Genomic DNA, 17,348 nt, shown 5'->3' with positions numbered 1-17,348 from the left:
TCGGGGGTGTCAAACTCGTTTTTTTCACGGGCCGCATTGTAGTCATAGCTTCTTTCGGCGGGCCATTATGACTATCAACCCAAATAAATGTATGAGCACCTCATATTATATACAGTAAAAGCTACAAGATACAATATAATATACAAAAAATATATAATTAAAAGTGAAGTTTATTTATTTATTTGCTTTCAGTCATCACCATCACTGAACACACGATATGACTGCTTGACCGAGTATGTGAATCCTTTTGTGGTCACTTTTACAGGTTTGGTCCATTCTCGGCAAAATGTTGAAACGTGCAAAGGGCTCTGGGCGCAAAATCTGTAAGTATTGAAAGAGCTAATCGGCAGTAAAGTAGTGGAAGATAGCCAAATTATGTACTAGGATCAGTATGAAAATATGTGTGAATTTGTAGATTAAATATGGACTGAACTCAGAGCCAAAATTACACCGTCTCCATCCACATGAGATGGAGTGCAGCATCTGTGCTTCAGTTGATGAGAATGTGGCCGTGTTGGCAGAGCTTGGGCCGGCTGAGTGGAGTCTTCACTCTCAGGCTTTAACAACAAACCGAGGATGAGAAGAAAACAACCCAGGATTACGGTTGCCTGCCTAATGCCCTTTGCTGTGACCCTGGCAGTGCCTCAATTTGTTAAGGCTTCTCTGAGCTTTTCCGTGTTACGCTTGACTGACTTCCACTTCCTGTCTCTCCACTCACTGTGAATTTTACTGTCACCGGCTCCCTCTATAAAAATTTTCCCAAGACAAAGTAGATCTGCTCACGCAGTCATGCTAGAAATCCCTTGGCTAGTTTACACTTCTACTACCAGAATGTTATTACACTAATTTTATGCGTGAATTATGCTCCCTAGGTTTCTCCCTCGTTCACCAGTATATTCAACATTTCAATGAGAAAGCTGGCAACAAATCAGGTAAATTAAATGCCCTATCAGTGTGCGTGCGTGCGTGCGTGCGTGCATAGATAGATAGATAGATAGATAGATAGATAGATAGATAGATAGATAGATAGATAGATAGATAGATAGATAGATAGATAGATAGATAGATAGATAGATAGATAGATAGATAGATAGATAGATAGATAGATAGATAGATAGATAGATAGATAGATAGATAGATAGATAGATAGATAGATAGATAGATAGATAGATAGATAGATAGATAGATAGATAGATAGATAGATAGATAGATAGATAGATAGATAGATAGATAGATAGATAGATAGATAGATAGATAGATATTTCACCAACCTTTGTTTCATTTTGACGACTAAACTAAATCTAGAAATGATTAAATCTTAAATCCCCCCAAAAATTAATTTAGCTGATGGCATTTCTACTATAAGTGAAAAGACTGACTCCCTCACTCGTGTTTTGGCATTTACGGGTGTGTTTTTAGATTCACATAATAATTTATTGTCGTCTTTGTTCAGCTGCAATCCGGAGAAGATCTAAAATTCCCGGTGTGGTCATCACACAATATACTGTGAGCATACCAGAGGGGAAAAGCTACCCGGATTTTAAGCGTAAACTAAACCCAGTACATGTCCAAGAAGGTGAGTTTCTATATGTTCTAGCAAAATTGCTTTTCACACGAGGTGTCCAATAAATAACTGCAGCTTGAGCAAACAAATCCTCAACATTTCGACATATCCTTTAGGGAACTCAGCTGTTTTCAAGGCTTTGGTGGTAGGAGAGCCCAAACCTGAAGTGACATGGAAGAGAGGAAGAGGCAGCATTTTAGACAAGGAGAAATGTCAAACTAAATATGATGAATCAACAGGGGAGTACATATTGGAGGTGAAAAAGCTCACAGAATTAAAAAATAACCCTCTGAAATTGTGCCTCTGTGTTTTTTCGCAATGTAATGTTTTGTCTTCTTTTAGATTCATGATGTCATGGGTGAAGATGCAGACACATACAAATGCATTGCAGTGAATGAATATGGAAAAGCTCTTTGCTCAGCAGTTCTTCATGTAACAGATAGTAAGTTACACATTAATCATATGTGCTGTATATGTTTTGAGTTTTCCTATTCTATCTACAGAACTTGTTTGAAAATGATTTTTGTTTTTTGCTGTTAGTGTTGACTGACCCATCAGATTTCAGAAAACTGCTGAGAAAAACGAACATAAAGTAAGATTGCATGTGTGGCATGTCAGAATAATTCCAGGACTGACCTCTGACCTCTTGTCATGCACTGAATGAAGCAATTGTTGCTGGGTTGAAGGGAATATTATAAAAGTGTAAATTGTTGCTTAATTTTTATATTTCTTTTTGTGAAGCTATTTTTTTACATGCTTTGAAGGGACATGGACTCTTTGGCAGCAATTTGTGTCAATGATACAAATCAATACTTCCATTACAGTATTTTAGATGAAAAGCAGACAGAGAAAACCAAAGAAAGACACGAGCGATACAGCGACACTCTGCAGAGGGACTATAAGGGACTCGAGACAAAAGACATGCACTTGATGCACATGAAAATGGAGGAGAAGAGGCAGCAAGCGCTGAAATGTCAGGTATGAAAGCAGCCATGATGAATACAAGCTGACCTCTAGTTCATTTTAAAAACTGTTATTACTGTTCGCTCATGGTACTTTTTTTTTTAATTGAGTTGAGTGCACTTTATTTTTGTCCCTAACAGAATGGGCTGGGTGGACCAATGGACCAATGGACCAATGAAGACTCCGAAAAGAAAAACGGACTTGTAAGTGGCGGTGGATGTCTAAAGGATTCTGAAAACTTCACAAGTAAGTTAATCCTTTATGTCCTAAGTTTGAGTTCATTATTGTATAGTAAAAATGAGCACGTGTTTACTGATGACAACTAACAATGTTATGATATACATTTTCAGTTCCCCAACTGGACTTTGTTGTCAAACTTCAAGAAGCAGTAACAGAAGAAAAAGACACTGCGTTGTTTGAATGTGTCCTGACCCGCCCGCAGCCTAAAATCACATGGATGAGCAAAGGCAATGTGCTGGAAGATGGTGAAAAATATCAGATCAGTGTGTCGGACCATCAAATGATCCACAGGTTGCTGATCCAAGACTGCTCAGACCAAGACAAGGGGGTCTACTCGGCCGTGGTTGGAACTGCCTCATGCGATGCTGCATTAGATGTGGAAGGTAACTCAATTATAAATACTCAATTAGAAATATAGTCAGTACTTGAATGATTAATTAAACGTGATTGTTAATTGTGCCTCAAGCTGACCTTGAGGCAGCAGGTAAGAAGAAAACTGGAGGAGCAGGGATGGACCTGGAGGAAGTGGTGAAGCAGCAGCAAATCAAAAACCAAAAAGAGACGGAGAGGATTTTGGAAGCAGTCAAAGCCAAACATGACGCAGAGGAACTGACACGGAGGAAGACAGAGGAACTGACACGGAGGAAGACAGACACCTTCAGAAAAGATGGAGAAATCATTTCCCTGACTGGGTCCGTCAAATACAGCGGGGATGACGTCAATCACAGCGAGAATGACGTCAAATTCAGCGGGAGTGATGTGCGTGATGCGAACGATATTAACATTCTCAAGTCAACGCTAGTTGCACTCTCACCATCTAAACAGCAGGTTAAGGTTAATGGTAAGTATAGTTTTCAGGTGACACTAAATAACAGATGTGTCACATCACCATTTCCAAGAATAGCTGGAATGATCTTTTTTTCTTTCATTAACAAAAACACCCCACAAATTATAAAGCAATATCATAACATCATCACGGCCTCATTGCCATTATGCTAATAACTGCACACTTGCTGCTTAGATGGTTTTGGAACAGCAAAATCAGAGGTAAAAGTAGACGCAGGAAACAAGCTAGAAGAAGAAAAAGAGCAAGTAGCACAAGGTAAGCTATACAATAGAACCGCCTTTTTAAAATCTGTTGAAAGTTGTAGCGGTGGTCTCAAGTTTTGTTTTAAACACTTTTTGACTCGTGTCCCTACATCTCACACCGTTTCTCTTACTGTGACTTAACATGTGCCCTAAAAATAAATATTTTAAAAGGAACTTTTTATTCATTAGAACCGAGTGAGTAGAATATCCTTTAGTTAATTTATTTGTAATGAAGAATTTTAGTCGTTTGAAGAGCTAATTTTATATATTTAGTCAGTCAGTCAGTCAGTCAGTCAGCCAGCCAGTCAGCCAGCCAGCCAGCCAGCCAGCCAGCCAGCCAGCCAGCCAGCCAGCCAGCCAGCCAGCCATCCATCCATCCATCCATCCATCCATCCATCCATCCATCCGTCCATCCATCCATCCATCCATTCATTCATTTAAAGATTGCACAAAGATGAAACTGTCACGTTGCACATTGATTTGATTGTAACAATTAGTTAGTATTTACAAGCAATAGCATAGCATCATCATACTAATCACTGCACAATTGCTGCCCAGGTGGTTTTGGAACTGAAAAATCAGAGGTGACCGAGAAGAATGACGCAGGAAACAAGCTGGAAGAAGAAAAGGAGCACGAAACACAAGGTAAGCTACACATTAGAGCCGCCATTCTCAAATCTTTCAGCCCAAAACGATCCTGAGTGCTTCAAGTGCAACCGATTATCTGTTGTTATTTTTCCGTGCAGAATCCGCCGACACATGTGATGATGAGGAGTTAAAAACATTTGATGAGTTAAATAAAATTGAAACGACGGTCACACCAAAAAAGAAAAAATGTAAGTTTGGTACTTTTGCCAAATTAGATTTCTGTTTGTTGATTAAATATAGGCCTCCCTTTTGTTTAATCACCTCATGTTTTGTCTTACTAGATGAAAGTTTATTGAATGAAGACAGCGAGGCTGAAGAAGTGATTGGCCTTGCCACACAACCGAGGCGTAAACGAATTGGCCCACTCATAGAAGACGCGGTCGTTGGTAAGTTTTCCGATGTCACATCCCAGTTTCTTTCACTAAATGTACTTTGTTACGTTTTTTTTTTTTTTTTTAGATCCAGGGGTTCAGTTCATTTGGGGATTTGCGGACATCAACGCCATCATCGGCGAGACTGCGGAGCTAACTTGTAAACTTAGCAAGGAAGACTGCGAGGGAGTCTGGTTCAGAGATGGTGAAAAGGTCAGGCATAAGGTCCAGCTTTTTATGCTCAGCATTGTCTAGATTACCGTTCTGTCTTTGTCAGCAAAATATCAAAGAATGGGAGACCTGAAGGTTGATACAGTATATACTAAACTAGGGCTCGGGGGGCATTTGTGGCCCACCCACTGTTTTTTACAGGACCGCGGCATATGCTAAAATTAAAATTTTAAATAACTGACTGTGCTAAAAAAAAAAAAAATAATCTCAACGAATTTTGGCATAGAGGCAACATACCATATAGCAGTCACATGTTCCAATTCTTAGTTGAACAAACAAAAGCTCAGAGGGTCTGACCGATGTAGCAGATCCAGACGTGAACCTGTAAATAAAGTTGAAATGTTGATCTCCTAGCACACCTTTTGATGTCAACCCAGTGTCTCCATTGTCTTCAGCAAAAAACAAAGAGTTTGCCTCCCTGTTTCAAAAGGCAAAGTGTATTTTTAGGCTGACTGTAAAACGTACACAAGATTTGTCTTGGACTCATCATGACAGTGGGTGCTTTAATTTGTCTTAATGTTACCTTCCTTTCAGATCATCACTGATGACACATTTATAATATCTAAAGATGGTGCAATTCATAAGTTGCTCATAGTGAAATGCCAGGAGGAACACTCTGGGAAATATCGTTTTGAGGCGGACAATCGTAAGACGGAGGCGGTAGTCAACGTTAAAGGTTTGAAGACTCATCAAAACAGAAATCAAGCTTGATAACAATCCAGTGCAACACTTTTATGAGTTCAAATTGTTCTTGTTCAGATCCACCGAGGTTTGACCCCGAAGACCTCAGTGCGTTCACAAAGCCCTTGAGAATTAAAGTAGGGCATAATGCAGTCTTTAAACTAAATTTTCTCGGCTTCGAGCCCATTAAAATCAAATGGTACAGAGAGGGAGAGGAGCTCCATGATGACGCCAGCAGCACCAGAATAGACAAATCAACCAATCACAGCCGCCTGCTGCTGAGCAGATGCCAGAGGAGGGACTCAGGAGAAATCAAGATCAAGCTCAAAAATGAGCATGGCACCACCGAGGCAATAACACAGCTCATTGTGCTCGGTGAGCCAATGTTGCAGTCAAACACATTAGATCGATTTTTCTATACAGGCTGAAGCAACACTTCAAAGAACGTGCCACTCTGTTTGTTTCAGACAAACCCACGACCCCGCTAGGTCCTGCAGAGATGACGCTTAGCTCAGCTACATGCATTGAATTCAAGTGGAGGCCTCCAAAGGATGACGGCGGATCGCCTGTGATAAATTACATCATGGAGCGACAGCAGATTGGGAGAAACACTTGGAAGAAAGTGGGAGAGATTCCGGGCGTGCCTTTCTACCGCGACACAAACGTGGACCGTGGACGCAAGTACTGCTACAGAATCCGAGCTTTGACCTCAGAGGGGGTGAGTGAAGTGTTGGAGACCGAAGACCTGCAAGCTGGCATACTGGGTGAGGCTTAGTGGGATGATGATGCAACTCAACCGTCAACTCTACTTTATTTCTAGGGTGCTTAAAAAACAACCATAGGTGCATGCAAAGTGTATCGAGGTAAAAAAAATATACATAGACATAAAAACAAAGACAGCTAAAACAATAAATTAATAACTATCAAATATATACGACGAAACACTAAAACATTGCCAAAGAACAAAAATGTGTTTTAAGATTAAGGCAGTTTGGAATGAAAAGGTTGACAGCATAGCAGCGTCCTCTGCTGTCACACAAGGCCATTACAAGAAGCCTCCCATTTTTATTTATACTTTTTTTGTGTGACCTGAGCACCAAGGGGCTTTTCTGTTATATCTATCCATATAATCCATTTATATACCTATCCAAGATGATGCTACAAGTTAAAGTAGACTTACGAAACATATGTGACAATGTGCTTATATGACAATGTGCAATTTTAGAAGAGCTGAATTGTATTTAGTTTAATGAATAAAAATGTTAATTATTTTGTACTCTAATCACTATGTCTTCTTTAATATTTCAGCTTTCCCTAGTGCCCCTGCACCTCCAAAGGTGGTCAGTGCCTTTGATGACTGCATCAACATTTCTTGGACGGCACCAAGTGATACAGGAGGCTCGCAAATTCTCGGCTACATTGTGGAAAAACGCAAAAAAGGAAGCAATCTTTGGAATGGGGTCAATGCTTCAATTGAGCCAATAAAAGGTCTGTTGTCATGTTTCCTTTTGACGTCAATGTGTGTCAAGCTCACCGGAACAATGTTGTTACATTTCCAGAGAAGAAATGTGCAGTGAAGGATGTTGTCGCTGGTTTGGAATATGAATTCAGGGTTTCGGCTGTGAACCTTTCGGGACCTGGGGAATTTAGCAACCCGTGCGACTTTGTTTTTGCACGGGATCCCAAAAGTAAGTGTGACAGTTAAAATTAAGCTTTCAATTTTCCGTGTTGATCTTTCATTCAATTTAACCGGAATGCCACATTTCTTGTCCCAAGAGCCCCCCGGAAAAGTTATCGGCTTAAAAGTGACAGAAACATCTTACAACCACTTTGTCTTGACCTGGACCAAACCGAAGGACAAACCCGACATAGAGGACGAAGCTAAAGGCTATTTTGTCGAGATAAGGAATGCGCAGTGCCTGGAATGGTCACGAAACTTCACCATCACCACCACCTACACTGTAAAAGGCCTGAGGGCAATGGATATGTACTGGGTCAGAGTCATTGCGACCAATGACGGAGGAGAGGGACAAACTGAGGATCTGCCCAACTATGTCCTCGCGATGCCGCCTCTTGGTATTCCCCTTCACTTACACTTAATTTTGACATGAAAATATAATTTTCTGAAGTTTATTTGTGTCGATGGCTAAAGAGCAAAAAACCTTTACAAAATCCCTGAGTATTTTAAGCCAAAATGACATGGTAATCATATATTATTATTATTATTATTATTATTATTATTTTGTCTGTAGTTTTGTAAACTGACATTTTGTCTTTCTTTACAACAAAAACATTTATAATTTTATACCCCCCCCCCATCTCTTAGTGAGACCAAAGTTCACAAATAAAAAGATGAAAACATTCGTTGTGGTGAGGGCAGGAAACACAGTCAGGGTGACCATCAACTTTGAGGTAAGGTTTAAACTTTTAACTTGTCTTGGACTCAATTGAAGATTCTGGGATGTCATTTCTTTGCTAATGCTCCGTTTCAAAGGCTTCGCCACCACCGGACATCACGTGGCTCAAGGACAACGGGCCTGTGCCAAAGCGAGTCACAGTGAGTAACTCGGATGGCGCTTCACAGATGTTGATCCCGTTGTCAGAACGCTCCGATACGGGCATCTACTCCATTTTGGTGAAAAATTTGGCAGGACAGGAGACCTTCAGTACAGAAGTTAGGGTGACAGGTAAAAATGATCATGCTGTGCAGCAACATATAGATTGCTCTACTTTGAAGTTCAAATATCTGACTGTGCTTGCAGATGATCCTAAGCCTCCAGGACCGGTGGAAATAGAGGAAAATGTGCCTGGTACAGTACAAGTGACTTGGCAACCTTCTCCTGATGAGAAGCTTGATGACCGGCTGCATTACACCATTTCTAAACTGGACTCCACCAAACACACTTGGACCACAGTGGCCGACAGACTTTTCAATAACAAGTTCACTGTATGCAATATCATGCCCGGAAGAGAATACCATTTTCGGGTCTATGCCAAGAACGACATGGGTGTGTCGGCGCCTTCTGAGTCACTCACCTGGGCCGTGGGGAGAAAAAAAGGTTTGTGTGTCATACAACCAGATGCTGTTCACTAGAAATATGTGCAGCGACCATCCCTCGCCCCTGCATATTTGCTCTTTGGCATTTGCATTTTTTTTTTCAGCTCAGGTCAACGTCATGTCTAATGTTTTCAAAATATTGCTTTAAAGTATTGCTTTAACGCCATCTTTTGGCATCTTAGGATCAAGGAACTACATTGAATGCCTAGACTTGTTTAACTGGGGGTAAAAAAAAAAAAAAAAGAGCTTTACCGCCATCTTGTGGTATCTATAGACAATTACAAAGTTTTTAAGGTGGGCGTCAATTATTCAGGGAATATAGTTGAACGTATTTAAATGTTTGAACGTATTTCTAAATACGTGGGATTGTTTGCAGCAGCAAAGTTAATCCACGTAAGCATGTATTACTTATTTAGGTGATATTTATGAGATAGCATATCATTGTAGATTATATGATATAATCTATGCAAAATGCAAAAACGATTTTTTTTTTTTTTTTTTTATTTTGCTATACGAGAAAAATAAAGGTTAAGTGCCATCTGGTGAATCCAGCGGGATCCTAATTCCAGCACATACAACACCTCAAAGTTTGATTTGATTTTCATCAACATTACTTTTGATTCACCTTTTGCAGAAAAGCTTTCGCTGATCTTACCAAACAGAGAAGAACGCGACCTGCGATGCGCTCCGGACTTCACCGTACCACTGAAGCTGCATGCGGCACCAAAAGGTTACGAATGCCATATGAGCTGCGCTGTGACGGGAAACCCCAAACCTCGAATCACGTGGTACCTAAATCACGTCAGCCTCAACACAAACACCAACTATTACATCTCAAATACCTGTGGAGTTTGTTCCATGTTGATCCTAAACGTCGGTCCTAAAGATGTGGGGAAGTACACTGTCACAGCGGAGAACGCCCTGGGCCGATCTGAATGTTCCACCATGCTCAGTGTCCGAGGTAAGGGCTGCGCTTGGGGACATAATTATGCAAATTGCATTTTATCATTGAAGTTTAAAAAGCTGCTTCTTCAAAGTGAAATTTTCCTGTGGGGCTCAAAGCAGCTCCGCCCCTTATTCGACAGTGGCTTCTTTGCATTTGGCAAATGTCATGCACAAAAAGTGTAAAATTATTCAAATGTATTGACTGAACCATGCTAGCGGCAGGCATTACAGTATATCGGAATACCTGGTTCATAAAATCGTTAAATAAAATAATAATTATAAAAACACATGCCTTCTTTAACGCAATTTTTTTATATATTTAATAATTGTGTTTGTCTCTTGCAGAGTGAAGAATCTGGTGACAACAACCGGGATTGTTAGGGCTTTTTTTGCCTGGACATTATCTATGAGTTGCATGACATAATTTGTTGGTTTGTTACAAAAACTGAAATAAATGTTTTTCTTTATCGAGATTTTATTTTGTGATCTTGTGGCCACTGTACCTTTATGCCCTTGTTTTCATTAGAGGAGAATGTGAGAATTTTTTATGCAGGTCATTCCACTGAATCAGTGCCATTTGCTTACCTAAGTAATCAAATTCAAGAGATTCGAGAGTTTTTATTCGCCATGTTTGAGCGTGCCAAACAAGGAATTTGATTTCGGTAAATCACAGCCTCCGTTCAACATTTAGGTGACTAACAACACTCAGGACTATTATTATTATTATTATTATTATTATTATTATTATTATTATTATTATTATTATATTATTGCTGTAGTTTGTAAACCACCATGTTTGTCTTTATTTACAAAAATGCAAAAACTAATTTTAATATTATTTATTTTCAAAATATAATGTCACTGTAGTTTGCTCAAATCAACATGCTTGTAGCAAAATTACTCATCCATCCATCCATCCTCGAATTGGCTACTCTCGCTTTCTCTTGTTGCGATTCCCTTTTCGAACACTGAGCGGTGCCAGATGAAATGAAATAAGCAGTGCGAGAGCAATCATGAACCCAAAGCAGAGATTAGTTTTTGCTTTTGATTGATTGATTGATTGATTGATTGATTGATTGATTGATTGATTGATTGATTGATTGATTGATTGATTGATTGATTGATTGATTGATTGATTGATTGATTGATTGATTGATTGATTGATTGACTGGTAAACTTTAACGAATTAAATATATCCATCATTCCATTCATTTTCTGTACTCCGTCACCGGGCGTGCTGGAGCCTATCCCAGCGGTCATCGGGCAGTAGGCGGGGAGCACCCTGAACCGGTTGCCAGCCAATCGCAGGGCACACAGAGACGAACAACCATCCGCACTCACACCTACGGGCAATTTGGAGTGCCCAATCGGCCTATCAAGCATGTTTTGGGGATGTGGGAGGAAACCGGAGTGCCCGGAGGAAACCCACATGGGATCGGGGAGAACATGCAAACTCCACACAGGGAGGGTCGGAGATGGAATCGAACCGGCACCCTCCTAACTGTGAGGCGGATGTGCTAACCAGTGCGCCTCCGAGCCGCCTGAATTAAACATATAATATATTTGATTAAATAACTAAATACAATAAATCCAACACCCATTTTGACAATACAAAAAGAGAAAATTCCACCTTAGCGCTCAGTTAGACCGCGCTTTATGCTTGATGTGCACTGAGCACGAAAATAGCACCCTCAGATTTTGTATTTGCAAGTCATCCATGATTGAAATAACTGTCATCACGTTCTAAAAGGATTTTTCTCAAAGGCCAACATTGAACTGATGATTGCACACAATGTAACACAATCAGTATTCCTGTCAACCGTTTGTTGGAGGCTTCCACGACCCTGAAGCAGCAGAACAACGTCCAAATAGCAAACATTTCATTGTAATGATCTGCTGGTGACGGATGTATTGAAAAGAAATACGGTCTTCTATTTGTGGGCTCTGTGAAACTAAGCTTGCGGCATTTGCTTGTATGGTGAATGGTGAACTCTGGAGTGTGGTCAGCATTATTTCAAAATGACAGTTCCGAGACTCCCATTCGGTTCATAAGTTAAATAGCAGATAGTTGTGTAAAAAGACAGGGAAAAGAAGAAGCACTGATTCATCACATTTTACTTAGGTATATAAAGGTATAAAAAAAAAAACAATTCTGAAGTGCACAAAGTTACAAATGAATTCTATGGCTATGGCCTCCACCTGAAAGGACGTATCCAAAGCCCCTCCCCCTTTAGAATCCGGCATGTGTTGCTATTAATATATTCTGTATCGTCCACGTTTTCAAGTTCTCCACATCCAGACATCCATACAGGACGCACGCAGGTGAGAGTGTGGGGGGCATTTCTCGGGGATAACCTTATCTTGCTCCTGCTGGCTTCACACATCACTAAACCTGCCGCGCAACACTCAAACATATGCAAAAACAGCAAATGTTCACGCCATGCTCAATGTTGCAGCTTATCTATTGTTACTGCGTAGATAAGATCTGAACCAGACATTTGATGGGTGGCCTCCAACTGAGCTCCACCACTTGGTCTTCTTTCAGATTCAATGAGGCAATCGCATAGCCAAGGCCGGCTGCACTATCATCTGAAAACCAAGTTGGCAAATGCAAATACCAGTGAGTGGTCGTTACCTGAATGGTCTGGATGTGCTGAATCTTAACAATGTGCTTGATTATTCAACATCCATCTGTTGTTGCGTGCCACCTCACTTGGCCACCTGCACAAAAGCAGTTGTTACAACTCAAGTTGGCTTCTTTTTGAGTGATCCAGAAAAAAAAAGTGAAAAAACGCAACTTGAATTGGAAAACAACAATATAAAATACTGACATTTATAGCAGCAGTCAGCACAACAAAGCAAGCAAGTTGTTTTTACTTTTAATTTTAAGTTGAGGGACAATAAAAGGGACAAGTAGTTCTGTAAACTCTTTTTTTCTTTGTTTTGAAATGCAAGAAAGACAATTTTCACAACAACAAAACATCGATTTGCCCAACTCACAATGTTATCACAGCTCCCTTGAATCTTTGAGTCCTCCCAACATTTTTTTAACAGTGTAGTGGTACACGACAACAACAAAAAATAGTTGCGTAAACTCAAAATTGCAATTAAATGTTAAGGTGGGCAATGGAACAAAATTTTACGTTTTGCTAATGAAATTTTGTTTTCTCGCATTGTCAACAAACAAAAAAGACTGTCCTTTGTGAAACCCACATTGGTGCCATAAACGTTCATCCTCGCTTAAATGACTCTTATCCCCCAAAAATATTTTTTTACAGTGCTGTAAATCTCCACTAAACTGGTGAATGCTGCAATTGCTTCTCATATGTTTACCATACTGAATTTGTTTTAACACGTTCTCTAAACACAATTCCAAAAAAGCAAGAAGACCTATCAACCGTTTCAACAGATTATTGTGTGAATTCGCTGTCAGATTTAATCCCCGAGGCGACAGAGCCAAACATCTGTTGGAAGCTAAAAACTTGACGTCTTCACGTCTTCTCCAGTTCACGAGGTCACTTTGACGTGGGTGCAGCACAAATCGTCTGCAGCTCGTCTGCCTGCAGCCAAACTGTTCTCCTCAACGCAAAGACACTGCAACAGTGTGTAATCTAATCAGCTGTTTTCACTGTCCGTGTGTGTGCGCATATGTGTGTGTCAGGTGGATATCCCATTGTGTCTTTATTTCTATTTGGGCTGTCAAATGATATGCTTAGATCACATACTATATTGTAAATCTCGTCTTTCTGCTATCCAAGCCTTTAATTTGCCGTGTCATTTAGTCCACCACCTCAACAGACGAGTGACTTTCACGAGTGTCTTTGCTATTTGCTTTTTGTTTTTATTAGCGTGCTGCCCCCCCCTGACCTCCAGTCTCCCTGGCGTCGGCGTCAACAAGCGTCTAACGACGTGTGAACTTTTGGGGCATGCCGTGACAATGGCGCCTATAGACAGGTGCACCCCCCCACCCCCACCCGCAAACTCAGCGGGAGCTTTGCATGCAGGACCACAGCACTGCGGCATTCCAATATAGTGGCACCTGATTTGAGTCTTTACGCACGTTGCGCATTGATACAAATGAGCCGATGGAAATAATACAGCGAGTCTGATTCATGCTTAGGTTTCAAAAAATGTGTGCCGTCAGTTCCAATTACCTTTTACACACCAGAGAGTTCCCCTTGCGGGAGATCTTTGTCACATTTCACGCTACCTGCAGCCACAATATTCGAACTGGGCTAATGATTGCGCCTTTTTATTGTCCCTGTCAGCTGGATTCATTTAGGTGAGCTACCTCGAAAAAAGCGCCACTTCCTTCCCCGCTGTGAAGAACAGAGGTTCTGTCTTTCACGTTCTTTAATTGCTACGTCATACAGTGCGTCATAGCCCGGAGCAACAAGTTCCCACAAAAGGGATCGTGAAATGAAAGCATACCCAACTCGAGCGTCATTTGGATGCCCGTTGCTCTTATTTCTCCAGTTTGCAGATCATGTGTGCATTCAGACACTTCAACACTACAACAGCAGATCTGGTTGAAAATGAACGCCGACGAGACTCGCCCGTCGCCCAAGCTTCAAAAGCAAAGGTGCCAACTTTGTTGAGTTGCGGAACTTTTTTTTTTTTTTTTTAAACAATTCACCATTGTTCCCTGTATTCATCGGCGCCCTGCCCGCGCTCATAAGTGAGCCATTAGCGGTGTGAAATGCACAATTAGATTTGCGATTTGCAGGAGCCATTCACACACAGGGCCCCTGCGGTGAATGGAGCTTGCGATGCTGGTCGTGTCCCGATACGCTGGGTGTGTCTTTGGGCGGGGCCGAGCCCTGCACCCACCCAGCCTCTTTATTGATACTACTTGAGGGGGCGACTACAGTGCGTGTGTTCCTTAGCACACTTTTGAACCTCGTTGGATGTTGTGTGAGTCCGTGCGTGGCTTTTCGGACTCAGCAAGCTTCTTCGTGCACCTGAGCGCGCTCCGTGGGTATTGCAAGTTAAGTTGTGACCAGAGAACATGCCCCGGTCATTCCTTGTCAAGAAGTATTTTTCAAGCAGGAAACCATGCCACTGGGAAAGCCTGCTGGACAGCCAAACTGGTATGTTGACTTGTGCAAGCTTTTCTCAATGCTCACTTGTAGCGGGCTAAAAGGAAATTGAAGTTGATCAAACGTTCACATTTTTATTCATTATTGCAGCCACAGCAAGCAGGTTGTTTACATCTTCACTTTGGAGCTTAGTAAATTGTTGCTAAAAAAAAAAAAAGCCACATTTCGCAACAGCAAAACATTTAGTTGAATTGCCCAACTTAAAATATAAAAGTTTGTGGCGTTGGAATTTTGAATTAACCCAACGTTTTTTGCATCAACACGTGAAAAAGACTCCCAAGAATGAAAACAAGATTAGATTTATTATATTTAAATTATGTAAGGATCCCTTGAAAGGCATTACTTGTGGGTTTTTTTTTTCAATGAAATCCACTCTGATTTCTTTTCAACAGCTGTTGTCCCAGAAAGCTTCCCACGGGCTGCCCTTCCAAATCAGAACCACAGCTCTGACCTCACCTGCTACCCCTCAGTTCCATTCACGCCACTGCCAGCTCCCCTTTCCCCGATCGCCCCGGCATCCCTCCCTCCGTCACCGCTCGGGCCCCTTGACCTCAGCAGCTCCCCGTTTAGCAGCAGCGGCGAGGAAGACGAAGACAATGGCCGTTCTTCGGATCCCCCCAGCCCGGATGTCCTCCAAGGCGTCTTCCACTGCATGTACTGCAGTAATACCTACAGCGACCTCACGGCACTGTCCTGCCACCAGACGTCCCACCTGCGCGTCCCACCGCTGGCCGCCGAGGCGTCTGCGTCCCGGCCGGCCTTCCATTGCAAACACTGCCCCAAGGAGTACACCAGCCTGGGCGCTCTGAAGATGCACATCCGCTCACACACGTTGCCGTGCGTGTGCACTACTTGCGGCAAGGCCTTCTCCCGACCGTGGCTGCTGAGGGGACACATCCGCACGCACACAGGTTGGTCTACGGGAGAGCCATATATCTATCTGTCTGTCTGTCCGTTCGTCCTGCTTTTTCTCATTCGTAATGAAGACTAGGGCCTACTACTCTACTTACTATATTTACATTTTTGCAATGATGGCGGTACCAAGATAGCCAAGTATTCTTTAGGTGGTACATGGTATAAAAACCATTAATCGATTCCTCATTCCTTCAGGTGAGCGCCCGTTTGCTTGTCAACACTGTAACCGGGCCTTTGCCGACCGCTCCAACCTCCGGGCGCACCTGCAGACGCACTCTGAAGTGAAGAAGTACCAGTGTGGCTCCTGCTCTCGCACCTTCAGCCGCATGTCTCTGCTGCACAAACACAACGCCTCCCGATGCGGCAACCTGGCCTCATAGACGGACCCACATTCCCAGGATCCTCCCTACTTGAGTGTTTTTTTTTTTTTAATTTTTTTATTTTTAATATCACAACTGATATTTCAAAGGAGCAGCGGCCTGTCAACAGTGTGAGCATGTATGACATGAGAGCAGCTGGACATGCAGTTAAATCCCAGGAAACTCCCATTGGTGCCGGCCGGTCCGGGACTCTAACCATGCTGCAGCTGCTTGGGTGTGTTTTTGGTGCGTATGTGTGGATGGATGCCATTCCTTATTATGCATACAAGATGTGTGTGTGTGTGTGTGTGTGTGTGTGTGTGTGTGTGTGTGTGTGTGTGTGTGTGTGTGTGTGTGTGTGTGTGTGCGCGCGCGTGCGTGCGTGTTGAGACAGCTGACTGTGAAGGTGGGCAACAGGTGACCTCCATTCACCCGTCTTCTCGGCACCAGATGTACGGACCACTAAAGTTTGACCAAAGAGCCCTGTTTGCTTCACCAACATTTTTCTGGCATCTTAATGGTGTGTGTGTGTAAGTGTGTGTTTTTAATATTTTGCCATCACAATTTTAGGAATTATTTTGAAATATCTTGTACATATTCCTCACATGTAAATAAAAGCTTTGTTTTAGAACAAAACCACATGCTATCATCATGTTTGTTTAAACATTCTGAGGTATTAATAAACATTTCAACAAGCATTATTGACTAACGACTCCAAATGAGGTTTTCAGGACAGACGCGACAGGTTCTCAATGGGAAGATGGAGTTGTGTGCATTAATGGGAGTGGGGATGGGTTTGTGTGATGGTGAGTGATTTGGGGGAGCACCTGCACACACCTGCTGAGCTGTCAGCGTGCACTTAGACGAACACGTAAACACACAAGAGGGGAGCTGCTGAGTGAAGGAGAAATGGTCTTTGTATCATTATTTCTTTACGTTTTGAAATTGTCATACAAAAATTGGCACTAACGTATTCGACTGAATTCACTTTGAGGCTAAGATCAGCCCAGCGTGACGTTGGCCTATCACGACCTGATGTCTTCCAGAGGGACCGGTGAGGAAGTGGTCAGCGCCAATTTTAATCAGGGCCAATCAAAGCGGCTCCTTAAATGCAAAACACAAGTTGCACACTCTTGTGTTTGTGACCTGTAAGTATGGTTACAAGTCTTATCAAGGCTACGCTAG

At 41.9% G+C, this 17,348-nt stretch overlaps 2 protein-coding genes across 3 annotated transcripts; both read left to right on the top strand.

Moving 5' to 3' along the window:
* Positions 1-269: 269 nt before the first annotated feature.
* On the top strand, positions 270-10,263 carry LOC125988862 (immunoglobulin-like and fibronectin type III domain-containing protein 1). 2 transcript variants are annotated; one of them, XM_068649972.1, is made up of 25 exons: positions 270-323; positions 873-932; positions 1,454-1,576; positions 1,681-1,820; positions 1,907-2,006; positions 2,105-2,156; positions 2,389-2,542; positions 2,668-2,773; positions 2,878-3,150; positions 3,234-3,608; positions 4,415-4,501; positions 4,603-4,692; positions 4,786-4,890; positions 4,964-5,088; positions 5,641-5,782; positions 5,866-6,162; positions 6,255-6,551; positions 7,096-7,275; positions 7,347-7,475; positions 7,564-7,863; positions 8,114-8,199; positions 8,282-8,474; positions 8,550-8,846; positions 9,480-9,806; positions 10,136-10,263. In XM_068649972.1, exons 1-25 carry the CDS (start codon positions 287-289, stop codon positions 10,138-10,140), a joined length of 4,080 nt encoding a protein of 1,359 aa, XP_068506073.1. In that variant the 5' UTR covers positions 270-286; the 3' UTR covers positions 10,141-10,263. The 2 variants fall into 2 exon arrangements, with proteins under 2 accessions (XP_068506073.1, XP_049610506.1); XM_049754549.1 differs by lacking the exon at positions 10,136-10,263 and having other exon boundaries at positions 9,480-9,973.
* A 3,957-nt stretch (positions 10,264-14,220) lies between these two features.
* Positions 14,221-16,799, top strand: LOC125988989 (protein snail homolog Sna-like). Its single transcript, XM_049754885.2, has 3 exons — positions 14,221-14,880; positions 15,282-15,800; positions 16,000-16,799. The coding sequence occupies exons 1-3, from the start codon at positions 14,799-14,801 to the stop codon at positions 16,182-16,184; spliced, it is 786 nt and encodes a 261-aa protein (XP_049610842.1). The 5' UTR covers positions 14,221-14,798; the 3' UTR covers positions 16,185-16,799.
* Positions 16,800-17,348: the final 549 nt, after the last annotated feature.

Source organism: Syngnathus scovelli, chromosome 2 (genome assembly GCF_024217435.2).
Source record: "Syngnathus scovelli strain Florida chromosome 2, RoL_Ssco_1.2, whole genome shotgun sequence".
In the NCBI taxonomy this organism is placed as follows: domain Eukaryota; kingdom Metazoa; phylum Chordata; class Actinopteri; order Syngnathiformes; family Syngnathidae; genus Syngnathus; species Syngnathus scovelli.
The sequence above is the reverse complement of the archived record's forward strand: the minus strand, read 5'-3'. Positions and strand labels throughout refer to the sequence as shown.